At 42.0% G+C, this 15,821-nt stretch overlaps 1 protein-coding gene across 13 annotated transcripts in view; it reads right to left on the bottom strand.

The window, feature by feature from the left end:
- SIPA1L1 (signal induced proliferation associated 1 like 1) overlaps positions 1-15,821 on the bottom strand; it is a 362,796-nt gene that overhangs the window by 126,573 nt on the left and 220,402 nt on the right. For 12 of the 13 annotated variants that reach the window (XM_053889553.1, XM_053889552.1, XM_019451356.2 and 9 more), the window contains one exon: positions 3,239-5,038. In XM_053889553.1, coding sequence (XP_053745528.1) covers positions 3,239-4,736 — 1,498 coding nt within the window. In that variant the 5' untranslated portion in view covers positions 4,737-5,038. Of the gene's footprint in view, positions 1-3,238; positions 5,039-5,909; positions 6,059-15,821 lie in introns of all 13 variants that reach the window. The other variant, XM_053889555.1, reaches the window with a different exon arrangement.

Raw genomic sequence — 15,821 nt, 5'->3', positions numbered from 1 at the left:
AATATCCTCTCAAGTCTAAATTTGCAAAATAATGACATTTTTAAAAACAGTGTGACATCAGAAAAAGTGACTGCACTTTCATGAGCCAAATAGAATTAAAATTTACATGGAACGTCAACGGCCGAGTATCCTTCACTGAAGTGAATCCCCAACCCCCCGCCGAGACTTAGCCACAGTGAAGTCAGGAATGCATTAAACAGCAGAATGGAAAATATCTGGTGATGAAGAGGCTGGAGTGACAGCCAGGTCAGTACCGCCACACTCCGCTGCTAGAAGATAACCTACATCTGACGCGGACGTACTCCTTCAACCAGACAACTCGCTTCCAGCTTCCGATTAGGAAATTAGGAAAAAACAATGACTGCGCTGATCCCAGCGCACCAAGCTGCGTAGTAAAAATTATAAGAGAGTTATTTGTCTAACTATAATCTATAGGGTGACTAAGTATAGCGATCACCTAACTTTTTTAACACACAGTTACACTTTCGGGGCTTAACTGCAGCATCAAATGAGGTTACTGAGAGCCATAATTTGTCGGGTATCACCGTACTGTGACAAACGACCTGCCTGATTTGAAAATTCTAAGTTGTGTGGCCCAAGAAAACACAGCGGGCACTCCAAAACGGCCTCCCATTGGACCGACTTCCTGGATTAACTCCTGCTGAGTTCCCTGCCCGCACCACAATGACGAATGCCCCAGGCCTCGGGCAGGCCCTCTCCAGGGCCACGCACACTCTGTTCCCACCGGCTGGACTTCATGCTGACGAAGAGTCGGCTGTGTCCTCCCAAACCTGTTTATGCCAGTCGACTTGTTACTGTAATGATGAAATTTAATTAAATATTATGGAAACTGATGGAATAGGAGTACTAATAAAGATAAATCTTGTTTCTATTAAAAACTAAACTGAAGGCTCTGGAAAGACCTAGTAACAGCAAGTCACTAAAAAGAAAGCTATTGGATTAGATGTGGGCAAGACAACTCTAAAAAAGGAGGAAAAAAATGAAACCTAAGATTCTGCAAGATTGGATTGCTTTGCTAAGGTCTGTTGTAGCCCTTGTGGTTGATACTTTTAAGGCAATGTAAAATTCAAAATAGTGGAATCACTGTCAAAGAAAAGCCCTTGGCCTCACAAGAGTTTGCCGAGTACATTTTTACAGTGGAGTGAAAATGAAACATTCTAAGCATGTATAACATTTTAAAGGTTCCCTACTTTTAACTGGTATTTTCAATTAACAAGTCCCAATTTTGCTGGGTAAGAGGGTATTTTCCATGCTTCAAATCAGAAATGACTTTGGATTAGTGGCTTTTAAATTTATGAAGTGTTATGATCTGGATTCCTCTGGAACATAGATGCCCAAATTTTTATCCCATACAAATTTCTACCAGATTTAAATGGAAAAACATACTCCTTCCTTATAGTCTAATATAGTAGAGAGAAGAACACGATGGTTAAGGACATTACGCTGGTGAGATGCACCGTAAGTGGAATCCTGGCTCCCACATCACTAGCTCACATCGGCTGAACCATTTAGGTTCACTTAACCACTTCAGCCCCAGTTTTTTCGTCTGGAAAATGCCATCCTTAACAGTACCTACCTCGGTGGGCATTTAGACGTTGAAATGAGAAAATGCAGGTCACATCAAATGCGTACTAAAAGTTTCTGGTACATAGTAAGTGCTCAAAAATGTTTATTACTATTATTATACTGCCTAATAAGAAAAAGTGCCTACTACTACCTAAGTAAAATTATAACTGATATGTTCTCTCTTATGTTGGACTCGATGCATCCATTTTTGGCAAGATGGCCTCCACCAACAGACAACTAAGAAACACCTGTGGGAAATGTCCCCAGGTACAATAAAGCAGGGGCTCACAGCTAGATACAATTTTACCTCCCAAGAGATAGTTGGCAATGCCTGGAGACATTTTAGGTCATCACAACTGGGGGAGGGGTACCTACTGGCATTTAGGGTACAGAGACCAGGGCTGCTGCTGACCCCTCCTACATCCTACAATGCCCGCAGGATGGCCAGCCCCCTCAAAGAATTATCCGGCCCCAAATGCTAAGATGGCAACACTGAAAAACCTTGTACCCTAACGGACAGTATAGAATGAAGAAGTGATTTCTAAAATCTGAACTCCATAAAATTATTCTGAGAAAACACAGATTGCTTAAAAATGAAAATGGGATCTTCATTAGCATAGTGTCAAATATCAATGACACACATACTTAGAGGACACGGATACTTAGCAACAAGACAAGACTCTTTTGGCCAATAAACTCTCTTGAATAGGGTCTATCATGTAATACCTCATGGGAAGTTTGAGTCTAACGTGAGCAATGTAACACAGTTACGACGAGTACTAGAAGCGGAACTGCATTCGGAAGAATGAATCTAAGTAAGATTCAAAAACCCCAAAGCAGGAAGTGGAAAGTCAGAGCGCTGCTCCGGTACTCTGCATACATACAGGGAGGCCACTCACCAGGGCTGCCGAGATTACTGACCTAGCTAATGGACCACCAGTGTAGGTCCTCCCTTGGTGAGCAGCTGGTTTCTCAGCTTGGGTACTCGTATGACTTAAACTCACTCTTCAATTAATAACGTGGCTCAAAAACAATGACAGCTCCCAAGACTTCATTGAAACTACTTACTGTTCCATGAATCACAGGGCCTTACGATCCAACAATGTATGCAATATGTACCCCCCCCCCCAACACCAGAAAGACTGCAAAGGAAGTCACCGATGTTTTAAGGGTCCTTATCTCTCCAGACTCTTTTCTACTCAAATCTGTTAAGACCTAGATTTGATTCCTGCGGGAAACTTACTGGCTCTGTGACTTTTGCCAAATAACACAATCAATGTTCACTAAAATTCCTATCAAAGTTATAGGAATGTATAAGTCCCATTTCCTGATGAGAACACTGAGGCAGAAAAGAAATGGTTCTGTACTAAGCATTAAGACTGCTAAGAAAAGGCAGCACAAAGATGGTTTTTGTAGTTAAAAAACAAAACTGTATTTAAAATATTTTCAACTTTATGACATTTATCTCTCAAGGTAACAAAGCAAGTCTTTTCTACAAAGGCTATAATTGCATCCACTAAATTAAAAAAACCATTAATATTTGATATACATTTTTATGCCTGAAAAGAGGCAGTAACTCAGAAATGCAAAAAGGTATGAATTGTAGCAAATCTAACTACTTCATACATCATGGCAAAGGAGCTCTACTCACCCTTCTGATAGAAGAATTTCCTGTAATAGTACGCGCCCAGGTCCACATGCTCCACGATGTATCTCTTCACCCTGTCCAGATGCAACACAAGGTTGTCCTTGGGCACTTCAAGTACCGCCACTCCTGCATTTGTGCAATGGGAACTAAGCGTAGACTCAAAGGAGGCACTTTCACACCCACTAAAGGAACCAGAATTTGATTTTGACAGGCTGATTTTCCTTTCGCCTTCTCCACCTATCTCATTCCGAAAATACGGACAGCTCAATACAAGTTCATTGCTCTTATCGTCTCCCTGGTCCATGCTGAGGCTCCCCTTGGAATTCAGGTCCTCCGTGCTGCCCATCGGGGAGCTAAAACTGGCCGAGTGGGACAGAGGTCCGGAGACCAGGGATGCCACGGCAGCGGCCGATGCCCCCGTGGTGGTGTTTCTCCTCTTAATAACGTTGTGCCTGTTCATAATGGCCTCATTCAAGTCAAATAGTATACTCTGGACATCGTAGTGGGCAAAGCACTTCGGGCATGTCCAGGGCCTGCCAGAGTCTTCTGACCGGTTGTCTTCAAGATCTGACGATTTCCCAAGTTCCTCACCTTTGGCATTGCGTAACTTACGAAAAATGGACGAGTCTCCAGTTTCAGACTTGGAACGGCGCTTGAGTGGTTTTTCCCTTTCCTTAAAGAGCCGGAGGTTCTCCCTCTGGGAGATGGGCCCGTCTATGACATCCAGGGAGAAACCGGAGCCCTTGCCCCCGCTGGCGATGAGGAAGTCACTGAGCTTGGTTGGAGTTGGACCTCGATCAGACTTGTCGTCTTTGTAGCCCTTTAGCAAGTCAAAGAAGCTTTCCCCGGACGTTCCCTGCTTATCAATTGAAGAGGTGCTACCATATTCCCTGTGCAGTGATGGCCCAGTCTTGTATGTGGGCGAGATACATTCATCGAAGCTATCCACGTCAAGTTCACTTATGGTGATATCGCTGTTGCTCCGCTGACGGATCCTGCGGAGAGCCTTCCTAGGGGAGCTGGGGTAGGCTTCAGGCATGAGAAATCTGGAGTCCATGTTCTCCGCCGGCCTCGTCTTGCTTTTCAGTGTGTTCTGTATGCTTTTTAACATGGCTGAGTCACTGGAATTGAGGCTAACAGAACTTCCCTGACTCACAGGACTGCTTTTGGAGGACAGGCTCTCAAGGCAACTTGAGGTTTCTATTTCCTGGCTTGAACGGCTAGATTCTTTGACGTTTTCCTTTCTCGGGGGCCAATCCGCAATCCTAGCCCTAACCCCCATCTTGGGGACTCCGGGGGTCGAGGTTATATGATGAGACCCTTCGCTTCGGGGGGGCCCTACCGGAGCCATGACCGAGGACCCTAAACTGCCATTCTGGGACCTGAAGCGTCGCATGTAGAAGTCGTCAGTGTGGACTTTGGGGGCGCCATCTGTGGCGACAACCGAGGCCCTTTCGGGGGCAGCAGGCCTCTCCGTCTGCGACCGTTTCAAGCTGGTCATGATGTAAAAGCAATCAGACTCAAATCCCTGTACAAAGGACCATCATATCTAAGTTTTAAATGTGCACTTCCCTTTTGGAGAATGGTTTCCAGAAAATATAGCAGTTGCATGAGATCTTAATCTTTTTCATTTAAAAGGTTAAATGATGCCTTATTTCCAAACCTCTGACAATCCAGATCTTCAAAACATTATAATCCACAATAGTTCCTTTGCTTCACTTTAACAGACAGCTGTCTTTCAGAAAAAAATGAATGGAACTTCTATTACGAGGACTCTGTGATTGCCATAATCCCATGCTTTCCCTAAAAGAGAAGGACAATTAGGATTAGCATTTGATAAATACATCTAAAAATAAATATGCAACTGCTAAAAGCAGACACATGAAAGAAAATAAAAGACTCAATAATGGATTGTGGTTTGCAGTTCACAGCCCATATTTTTAGTAAAGCAGGTTTGAAAGGAAGAAAAGTGAAACCATTCAAGACCATCCATCATTTTAAATGATATATATTTTAAAAGACTATTCATACTTGAGCTTCACTGAACTGTTTCCTGTAAGAGGAGGGGCGTGGAGATCTTGTTCTAGGACATCTAGGCTCCTACCCCAAGTACAGACCAAGCACAGGCTCCAACGACCTCCAATACTGTAGAGCATCATGAACCCACCACTGTGCTGACCAGAAGTTCGAGACATAACCAACAGAGTTCGATAATTAAGCAGTGTACAATTTTTAAACAAGACAAAAAATTATGTTATCGAGTATGTTGCAATACTCACTTTTTAACACACCTTCTGTATCTCAAAATCCTTACTTGCTTTTTTTTTTTTTTTTTTTTTGGTTCTTTACAAATGCTTAAGACAGTTGGCAAGAGCAAATACAATAGAGAGAAAAATAAGCAGGGTTTTCCCGGAGCCATTATACCCATTAGCACTCCTCTGTATTTCCCTCACTTTATTACTTACCCCCACAAGGAGTATCTTGGGATGGATCCCGCATTCACCACCACCCCTTCTCAAGCTCTCCTTAGTCTACTCTTGAAGCTAGAAATAATTCCACTAATTAACCAAATGCCTGCATTTCCTTACGCGCTGCATTCTCCCCCCGCCCCCCACCCGCCCCTCCGGTGCTGATTTACAAAGACAGCAGAAACAAAATGCTGCTCTGGACAGACCTGTCCATATTCCCCGACAGACGACAGAGAAGTGTTAGCATCCTTGCAGGTGATGGGTGAAGAACACCAACTTCCTTGTGAGCCCGTCAGTCGGCGGGAGGCAAGAGGCACGCATGCTGAGTGCAAAACCCCGCGTGGTTGCGTACATCCTGAAAATAAAGGCAGAGGACCCTTTTCCAGGGCTCCACGGATTACACAAGAGGTGGCCTTTAAATTCTTGCCAAATACATGTTTGGAAGGATGCTGCTGAACCAGCACTGCGCTGACAGGGCTGCATTGTCTACAAATCACGGCAGACGCCCCGGGGACGACCCGCGCTCGCTGCACTCCGCTCATCGGTAACAAGCACTTACTTCCACGATAATTAAGCAGCTCGCTGGTCGGCCTCCTGCCTCCGAGGCAGCCGCTTTAATTTCTCTTGCAGTACGCAGCATCGTTTGAGAAGACTCGCTGCTATTTAAAGGCTGGAACATTGAGGGGAGTTTCAAAAACTGCACGCTGCCTGCAGAATGCAGGGCCGGCTGAGCTCCAGCTGGGCTCATGGGCTGGGCTGGGCCGGGCCGCCGGCCGATAAGCGCCAATTGTTTTCACTCTGGCTCCTCTTCCTCGGCTTTTGTGACGGGGAATAATGGTTTTGCACGGCCACCTAATTAAACCTGGCTTTTGAGCTTTCGAGATACTTCTGCCCTCAGACTGCTAGGATTTCCTTTACAATTCAAAACGCCGCATGCTCCTCTCCAACTGTAAGCCTTCAAGTGGAATAACGTGCTAACTTGCTTCCAGAGGCGCGGGGTATGCCCATGTGGCCACAGCTGAGGTTTAAGAAGTGCTCCTCCTAAGATGGGAGGGAAACCAGCCAACTGAGCCAAAATGCAAAGTAACCTCCAGCCCATCTCCATAGAAAAAAATCTTTAGGCAACCAAAGCTGGAATTTATGAGCTATTTTGTAACTGGGGGTGGGGCAAGCTGTTTATTTCAATGAACTATCTTTCAAACAAAGAATATACTAGCATCAAGCACAATTCTAAGTAGATTCTTATAAAAATCAGATGCTTTCAACATTTGTCACAAGCTCACAGAAATCCAAATAAATCTACCATTCCCAGAGCTTTTGGTCTCTAAAAGGCCAACGCACTAATGCCACGGTGATAAAAAAGACATTCTTGTCACATTTCATTTCCCTTAGAAAATAGTTTGTTGCAGAACTGTCTTTTTTTAGGAGATGTGAAGTTCTATCCATTGTAGGAGGAAACTGAAAGGCAGCCCTAAAAGACAATAAATAGAACTGACTTGGAAATGCCCAGGCTTGGCTGACTCTACTACAGACCTCCTCTTCGGAACCATCTCACATGCTTCCTAGGTTTTTTAATGAGTTTTAAAAAATCTTATATTTCATAAAAATTTCTTTGCAGTTTAAAAGAAATGCCAAGACTCCCATTACGTCTTATAAAACAATGCAATGTTTCCTGTCAATTTCAAAATAGAGATGGGCACATAGGGAGAGAGAGTGCCCACAGTTTAATGACCTGTCAAAACCAAGGAGTTGAAGACAGACAACTAAGTTAAATAACAGATTTTTTTCTGTCCTCAGGACCTTCTTTCCTATTCTCATTGCCTCCCAGCCCCATCTCCCTCCCTTTCTCCCCATCCTTGTTTATAGCATCAAACCCCTTTCAGTGCAATATGAACTTTGGACACAGACTAGCATATGTAGAAATATATATATGTTTTACATTTGTTAAATTAGTCAAAAATAAAAATTTCAACTATGTGTGTAATATTATGACAGATCTGTAACACCTAAAGCCTACTCCTTGGTGTTGATGGAAAAGCAAACATATGCTGACAATTATTAGCAATTCTCTTAATTATCAGCAAACCTGCCTAAGCATCACCGAATAAAGTAAAAAGCAATAGATTTGAATAGAGGAACAATACTAATTTATAGCACGTCACCTCCATCTGTTGAAAGAGTCAGCTGTATAAAAACTTCCTTGCTACACATTTAATTTTCCACCTCTACGTACTATTTGGAACGTAAGTGGAAGACCCACTTAGCAACCAACCCCACTGTTTAGTTCGGTGACTTCTTGCAAATTCTAGAAAACAAGAAGATGCGTTCAAATCCTACTGGGAAAGTCTTTTCATCACTCAAGGTCTATCACAACGTAACCTGCCATCCTTTCCTACATCAATTTTCCAGAAAAAGCGCTTCCTCCTCTCTTCTAAATCATCCCCAGCATTTCTGAATTTCCTTCTGACCACACGCTTGGTGCTAGAGGGTATTTGAGGAAACAATCTCTCCCTTCAAGGGAAGCTACAGGTGTAAAAACAGTCCTTCTGATTCTGGCTCCTTGAGACATTCACAATCTTGACCCCTTCCTCTTCCCTAAAACTCTCTTCTCCAGATTTCCCTGATAACCATGTTCTTCATTTTCTCTTGCCTTTCTTTTTTTGGTCACTCTTCAGTATCGCTAGTGGACTCCACTGAACAGCTAGTGATTCCAGAGTGGCATCCTTGGCTTTGGCTGGCCTCTCTTACTATCCTTCATACTTTGGGAAGGGGCTATAAAGGGTATTAGTATTAGGACGTATGGGAGCACTGAATGCATTAGGATAAGATAGTAGGCACGAGTATACTCAGGTAAAAATATTACTCTGGAAAGCAGGGTGTTGTTGACTTGGTTGGGTCACAGTTGCCTCTGCAACTGAATGAAGACCAAATAATGGAATTACGTGAGGAGATAGCTGCGTGGTAGCCAGTGTGGTCTGGTGACATCATAGGTACCTGAACTTTTAAATATAATCCCTGTGCCGTTACCTCCAAATCCCTACTCATGACTCTCTCCCCTAAACTCCAGATAAAATATATACAAGTACTCATTTGATATCTTCCTTATTTACCAGTTGGTATAATGAATTAGCTACCAGAAAAATGGAAAAATAATTTTTTTCCAAGAAATGAATGAGTGGTAAGGAAGTGAGAACAATAAATAATTGAAGGAACCAAACGAAAGGAACAACACGAGAAACTTTCTTTGTGCCAAGGGCATAAAGAATAGTTTAGAGGCTACCTAAGAAGATGTGGGAACGAAAAAAAAAACAAAACACCCAAAAACAACAACAAAAAAACCAACAACTATAGTTCTTCCCTGAAATAATTTACAACACAATATGGTATGTTGACCAAAAAGATGTAGCACTTCTCATCAAATATGTCCATATTACAAAATGGGATGTTGTTAGATTTCTCCACTAGTACTTATGAAATATTATCTTATGAAATTTTGAGTATTTATGAAAGTCTCAATGTTAATAGTGTATAAAGTTGTATATATAGATTTAGAATGCCCATAAATATTCTTTAGTAATGCCCATAAATATACTTTAGAATGTAATAGGAAGCTTATTTTATAATAGAATTATAACCTCACAGTGCCTGAACATTACGTTAGCTAGGACAACCAAATAAGGTAAACTATTTTCTTTACATCCCTTCCTGGCTTTTCTGAAGTTCAGTCACATTGCATAAAAGTAACATCTCAGATGGAAGGGGTGTCTCAGTCTTTGAAGCGAGCCTGTAACACATACAAACATCTCAGTGCAAGGTCATGTAGAATTTAAGATTTATGAATCAGTATGTAACTCTTTAGAGAGGAATTTCCCTTCTTTCATTTCTGTTCTGTCCCTTCAACAAAAAGCAGGAAGGATTGGGAAAAACGGGGTTGACAAATCCAGTTCCTGTTCTCCAAATGTTCACTATCTGAATAAGAGACCACTGATGGAGACAAAGTAGATTCAAAAACGCCCTGAAATTAACCAAGCGAGTAAAGAAGTTATAAAATGCAAAACCTATATAATAAAATGAAGTTACCTTTGAATCTGGAGATAAGAAAGCAATTTAAAATGTGTCTGTTAGGCCAGAGCAAGAACCAAAAGGAAAAATAACATTTGGTTCCTAACCTACCGCCTAACTAAAAAAGTTCACTGAAAAAAGTTACTTTTCAAAGTCCTATTAAAGCTTGAAGATCCTTTGTATAGCGGAGGGGAAGGAAACAACAAAATTCGGCAGAAAGCTTGATGGCGGAAACGGGAGACTAGAATAAAGAAGGTGCCCAAGTTTCCTGGTGGAGTTATTGGTGGGTAGGGAAATGATTCAACAGCTGGCAAAATAAGAAGAGAAGTAAGTGTGAATGTTTATCTCTTATACTTAAACATGATTAGACTTATGTAATATGCGATATAATGCCAAAGGGCTAGGTCTGAGCAGCTCAGTAGAAACATAGAGGTATAAAGTAGGGTAAAAGGCAATAAGTAGAAGGGGAACAGTGACTCAGAATTATCAGAGGAAACACAACAGGTGTTTGAGGTGCAGGAAACGAACACTTTTTTTCTTAAATTTTTATTTATTTTTGAGAGAGAGAGGGAGAGAGTGTGAAGTGGGGAGGGACAGAGAGAGAGGGAGACACAGAACTCGAAGCAGGCTCCAGGCTCTGAGCTGTCAGCACGGAGCCCAACGCGGGGCTGGAACTCATGAACCGCGAGATCATGACCTGAGCCGAAGTTGGACTCTCAACCGACTGAGCCACCCAGGTGCCCCTGAACAGTTTCAAGGAAAACTGGAGTGTACCCACTCATCAGGGGCACTGAGCATTTCCATGCCTGGCACCAGGATATAAGAGACCAGACCAGACCAGTGGAGCAAGTGTATGTTTTTCATGTACTAACTTGTACATTAATATTCATTTAAAAACATAAAAATTGTATTCATCAGTACTGTACGATGTAATCTACTACTGCACAGCTGATTATCAAATATGATTTGGTACGAAACCACTTCCTACCAAATATGATCGAGGGAAAAGGGAGTGTCAGAAATGGGAACAACCAGTAAATGTCTCCTATGCAGAAGGGAATCCTTGGCAGCTCCCCCAAATGGTGCTTCAAATTCTGCAACTTATCAATCCGTACAAAAGGGTCCCAGAATTAAATACGGCAGGGACACACTACATATCACCTCCCTTAGGACATAATAGTACTTTTTAGTAGATTCAAGGTTACCCGAAAAAAAAAAACAAACGTTTATTTAAACTAAGATTTAACTGATAAGACCCATGGATTCACTTTTTAAAAAAATAGAACAATTTTTATATTGTGCATCCTATGGAATGCAATTGGGGACAAGAATGTCCAATATTGGAATAATCTAGAATACAAACAAAATTGTATATACATTATAAATTTTGCTTTTTTTAAAAAAAAAAAGTTACATAACAAGCCAAAAGAAGTTCCCCCAAAGGATTTACAATGCCTGTCTTTAGGTAGTTGGATTAAGAATAATTTCTGGGCTGGGGTGCCTGCGTGGCTCAGTTGGTTGGGCGGCCAACTTCGGCTCAGGTCACGATCTCACAGTCCGTGAGTTCAAGACCTGTGTGGGGCTCTGTGCTGACAGCTCGGAGCCTGGAGCCTGCTTCAAATTCTGTGTCTCCCTCTCTCTTTGCCCCTCCCCCATTCACACTCTGTCTCTCTCTGCCTTTCAAAAATGAATAAATGCTAAAAAAAAAAAAAAAAAGACTAATTTCTGGGCTTTCTTTTTTTTCTTGGTACTTGTACTATTTGTTTTCTAAAATGAGCAAATGTAACTTCAATAATCAGAAGAAAAAATGTAGAAAAAAATAAACCCATCATTCTGTTGTTTAAAAAAAAAAAAAAAAAAAAAAGACCTGGGAATGTAGTACGATGAACACACCTCTGACTCTGACTCCTAATTATAAACTACTGCCCTGTTTAAAGCTCCAACTACGCAAATCACCGAACAAGTCAAACAAAGCTCAACAGATGTTAGGTCCTTCCCCGGAGATGATCTTGTACTAAATCTCCTGACTTAAATGAAATCAAAGAGGGCTACCTGAAATGTAGAGTATTAAAGATGAGAAGATCGGCAGTATTTACAAATTTGATTACTTCATACAGATGATTAACACAACTGCCTAAACTTCCTCATTTACAGATGATTTCTTTGTATTTAGTATCAATATAAAATGCCCTGCAGCCCAAAGAGCCTCCATTTCACCTTGTCACCAGGTGGTGGTGACTGAAAACCCAGGTGAGGCTGCCTAACCGGGATGAGGTTGAGCCATCAGCCATCATTACATGTCCCCTTTCCTGGGACGCTTCTACTTTCCCACGTTCAGACATCTTACCTGTCGCCACAGTCCTCTTTCTGCGGAGATTCAGGCTAAATGTAACGAATGTCCCCATTTGGGCTCTGCTAGGAGATATTGATGGCTCGGGAAACCAAGACTATATTTAACCTGAGGAGGGAGACTCTACTAGCATTGACTTTCCCCTCTGGGAACAGAAGGGAAAGAGACGGTCTGAACTGTATCAAGTCAGATTCAAATTACATAAGCTATGAAAGCTACCCTTGATCCACACACAATGAACAGCACCCGAGAACCCCCATCATTAAGACAGCTTGTCAGGTCGCCAACGTGGACCTGGGCCAGGGCACCGCTGGTGCTTTGCACTATACTAGTCACCCTCCCAGGGGGAGCCAAAGAGGGAATGTTTCCACCCTCCAGTCCCTCTAATCTACCTGGAACAAGAGGAGTATGGGAATCCAGTGGGTTCAGTAAGATAGAACATCACAAATGGCTTTAATAAACATATTGTGGTTCTCTCAATTGAGTATTTATATTCTAAAAAGAAATTTCAGAAAGTGCACTTGAAAAAAGCACATGTAAATTCAACTTAGAATAGAAAGTAAGAATCGCGGATAAACATAAAGTTGTTTCTATATACAACCCTAATATCCAAATAATTTTAAATCATGATGAATATCAACAGTAACCATATTTCATTTGGCATATTTAAAATTTTTTTAATGTTTATTTTTTTTGATAGAGAGACAGAGCATTGGCGGGGGGAAGGGGGGGCAGAGAGAGGGAGACACAGAACCCCAGGCAGGCTCCAGGCTCTAAGCTGTCAGCGCACAGCCCAATGTGGGGCTTGAACCCACAAACCATGAGATCATGACCTGAACCGAAGTTGGACACTTAACCAACCGAGCCACCCAGGCACCCCACACTTAGCAGATTTTAAAATACCACCCAAGGACCAAGACTTAGAAGAAAAAAACTAAAACAAAATCACCCCGCACTGCTTTAGCATTTCCTTAAATACAGATTGCAGATGCTTTATTTGTCTGTTTCTTCCTACCCTTATTCCTGGCTAGAAGCTCTCCCTACAGGGCTCCAGAGCAGCAGGACTCCCCTCCACTTCTCTCTCCAACACTTGTTCATGCTTTCAGTCCTCACAAGCACCCTATGAAGCAGTATCTCCGTTTTCAGGGAGATAAGTAGATTGTGTGCGACACCAGGGGCTAGCTCTCAGTAAATACTGGACTGGCAGTTAGAGAATTTATGGCAGAAAATTAGTACATTAAATTAAATACAGTAGAAAATATACATTATAAAAGAAAAATCATCTCCCTTTATAGCCTGAGTTATTCGTTTTTTTAAATGTTTATTACCCTTTTTTTTTTTTTTTTTTTTTTGAGAGGCAGGGGAGTGGGGGGCAGAGAGAGGAGAGACAGAATCTCAAGCAGGCTCCATAAGGTCAGCCCAGGGCCCGGCATGGGGCTCGATCTCACAAACTGTGAGATCATAACCTGAGTCAGAATCAGGAGTCGGACACTTAACCGACTGAGCCACCCAGGTGCCCCATTTCTGAAAACAAACTCCTGTATGGATCTCTACATCTAGCAGAAATACATCTAGTAGGAGAAAAGTACTGATAATCAATTTTCTTAAAATGCTACAGTGGTCAAGCCACTTGTCTTTTGGGAAGCTTCATGGCCCCTCAATTGCCACACTGTTATTGTGTGATTGAGGCTTGGAATTCAAGACTAAGTGGCACCTGTCCCCAGACTGCTTTCTCCTTCCCGTCACAGCAGGAAGTAGGTGTGCCCTAGACAACCGTGGTACCTTTCCATAAAGATCTACTGGATGACTGAACCCGAATTAAGGGTATCCCTCTCTGAGCTTACCTTCAGAATTTAAAATTGTGAGTTATGAGGAAAAAAACCCTGTCCAAACCTGTCATTTTCCACATGTGGTATCTCAGGGTCAGAAACTGGAAGCTCACCAGGGGCAAATGGCCAGGGGCAAAGCCCGTATGTGAAGCCAAATTTCCTCATTCCCAGACTCCTATCCTGTCAGCTCTGCCAGAAGTTCTTCCAGAACATGCCCTGCAACAATTTGCTGCCATCAGTTTTAACTACAGTTTGAGCATCCATGATGCTGTACCAGTTTGTACACAACCTTGTTTACACAGCACCTCCTGGGAGGTGTGATCCACAGAGCTTGTGTGGAAAACTCTGCCGCTCAGAAGAGCCTGGATCACTGCTCAAGGGGTCTGATGCCTACGCCACGTTGTTGCGCTACAACACTCTACCTCCTAAAAAGGCCTCTCCTCCCCTCCTACTTTTTGAAATTCGTGAGAGCCCTACACATGGTTGGGCCTTTTCTCCCCAATTCGATGTTTCGATTCCTGAGGGCAGAGATCCATCCGGTTCTTCTCCCCAAAGTATCTAAGCTCAATCTCCTTGAAATGGAATCATTAGAAACAAAAGTCACAGGATCTCAGTTAAAATGGACTAGAAATTAATGGATAAAGTAACAGAATTCATACTGTCATTTAAAATGTGGTTATGGCTATCTCATAAATATCAGTGTTAAGGGGGACAGGTCAAGAAAACAAAAAGCCTACCTGGACAAAATTTAACACAGATTTCAGCTTAATTTTTCTCTCTTTAGGAGCCTTCGTAACAACAACAGAAGGGAATGAAAAATAACAGCAATTTGACCTTCTTCCCTTCTATCCAGTTACCATCAAAGGGCATGAAAAATAGCCACACGAATGAGCAAATCTTTTAAAAAAGCAACCAGAAGTGCATCAGTTAGAAGTGGACGAGGCCCCTTCACAATGAAACCACTAAAAAGTAAACTAATGCACAATAGGATTAGGTCTTAAAAATCCTAGCAAAGTAAAGAAACACATTCACAGGAAAAAGGAGGGGTGATTAGTCTAGCACAGGTGGGAGAGACAACAGAAACCAGAAATAAAAATGACCGTCACCAAATCCATGATGGTCAAGACAACTATCTTTTATGCTCATGTAATTTCTCTCCCGTATACAAGGCTTCCCATTGTTGCCTCCTTTTTCAAAGCTGTTTTTTAAATGAATGAATTGTATGCTTCTTGTTTAAAAAAAAAAAAGGAAACAGTGCAGAAAAAGTGAAAAATATCTCTCTCCTTCAGGACACCCCAGTACTAACCCCAAGGGGTAGCCACTCCTAATAGTTTGTGCATTCCTCCAGATATTGTGTGGGCCGGGCACACACAGTAAGACAGGCATTGAATGACAGACACAGACCAGAGAGAAAGGATACAGTGCAAGGGAGAGCTCACTTCTGAAGAGACTTAATCTAGTGCATAACCAGAAAATGAAGGAAGGCAGAGGGTAGATGATGAAGAATTAAAGAATCTACTTATGTCCAGGAGAGGCAGAGGACCTCCCCCTGCCAAGCTGACAGAAAATAACTTGATGAAACACTTCACAACTGACACAACTGACACAAATCATATATATATATATATATATATATATATATATATATATATATATATATGTCTAAATCCTGGTTCTGAAAATAGGAGCCCTCTACAAATGTTTCTGGCAACTTGTCAGCAACAATTAAGACAAGAGCAAATGAAATCACTTTTTTTTAAACCAATGCACAACACATTCCTCCAGGGTTTTTTTCTTTACTAATTATGCACATATACCAACATTCATGCACATTATACATAACCCTCACATAAAATTACTTTTATCTATTCCTGACT

This window comes from Panthera pardus, unplaced genomic scaffold (assembly GCF_024362965.1).
Source record: "Panthera pardus isolate Hobbes unplaced genomic scaffold, ASM2436296v1 HiC_scaffold_24, whole genome shotgun sequence".
Classification (NCBI taxonomy): domain Eukaryota; kingdom Metazoa; phylum Chordata; class Mammalia; order Carnivora; family Felidae; genus Panthera; species Panthera pardus.
This window is presented reverse-complemented; position numbering and strand designations above follow the sequence as displayed.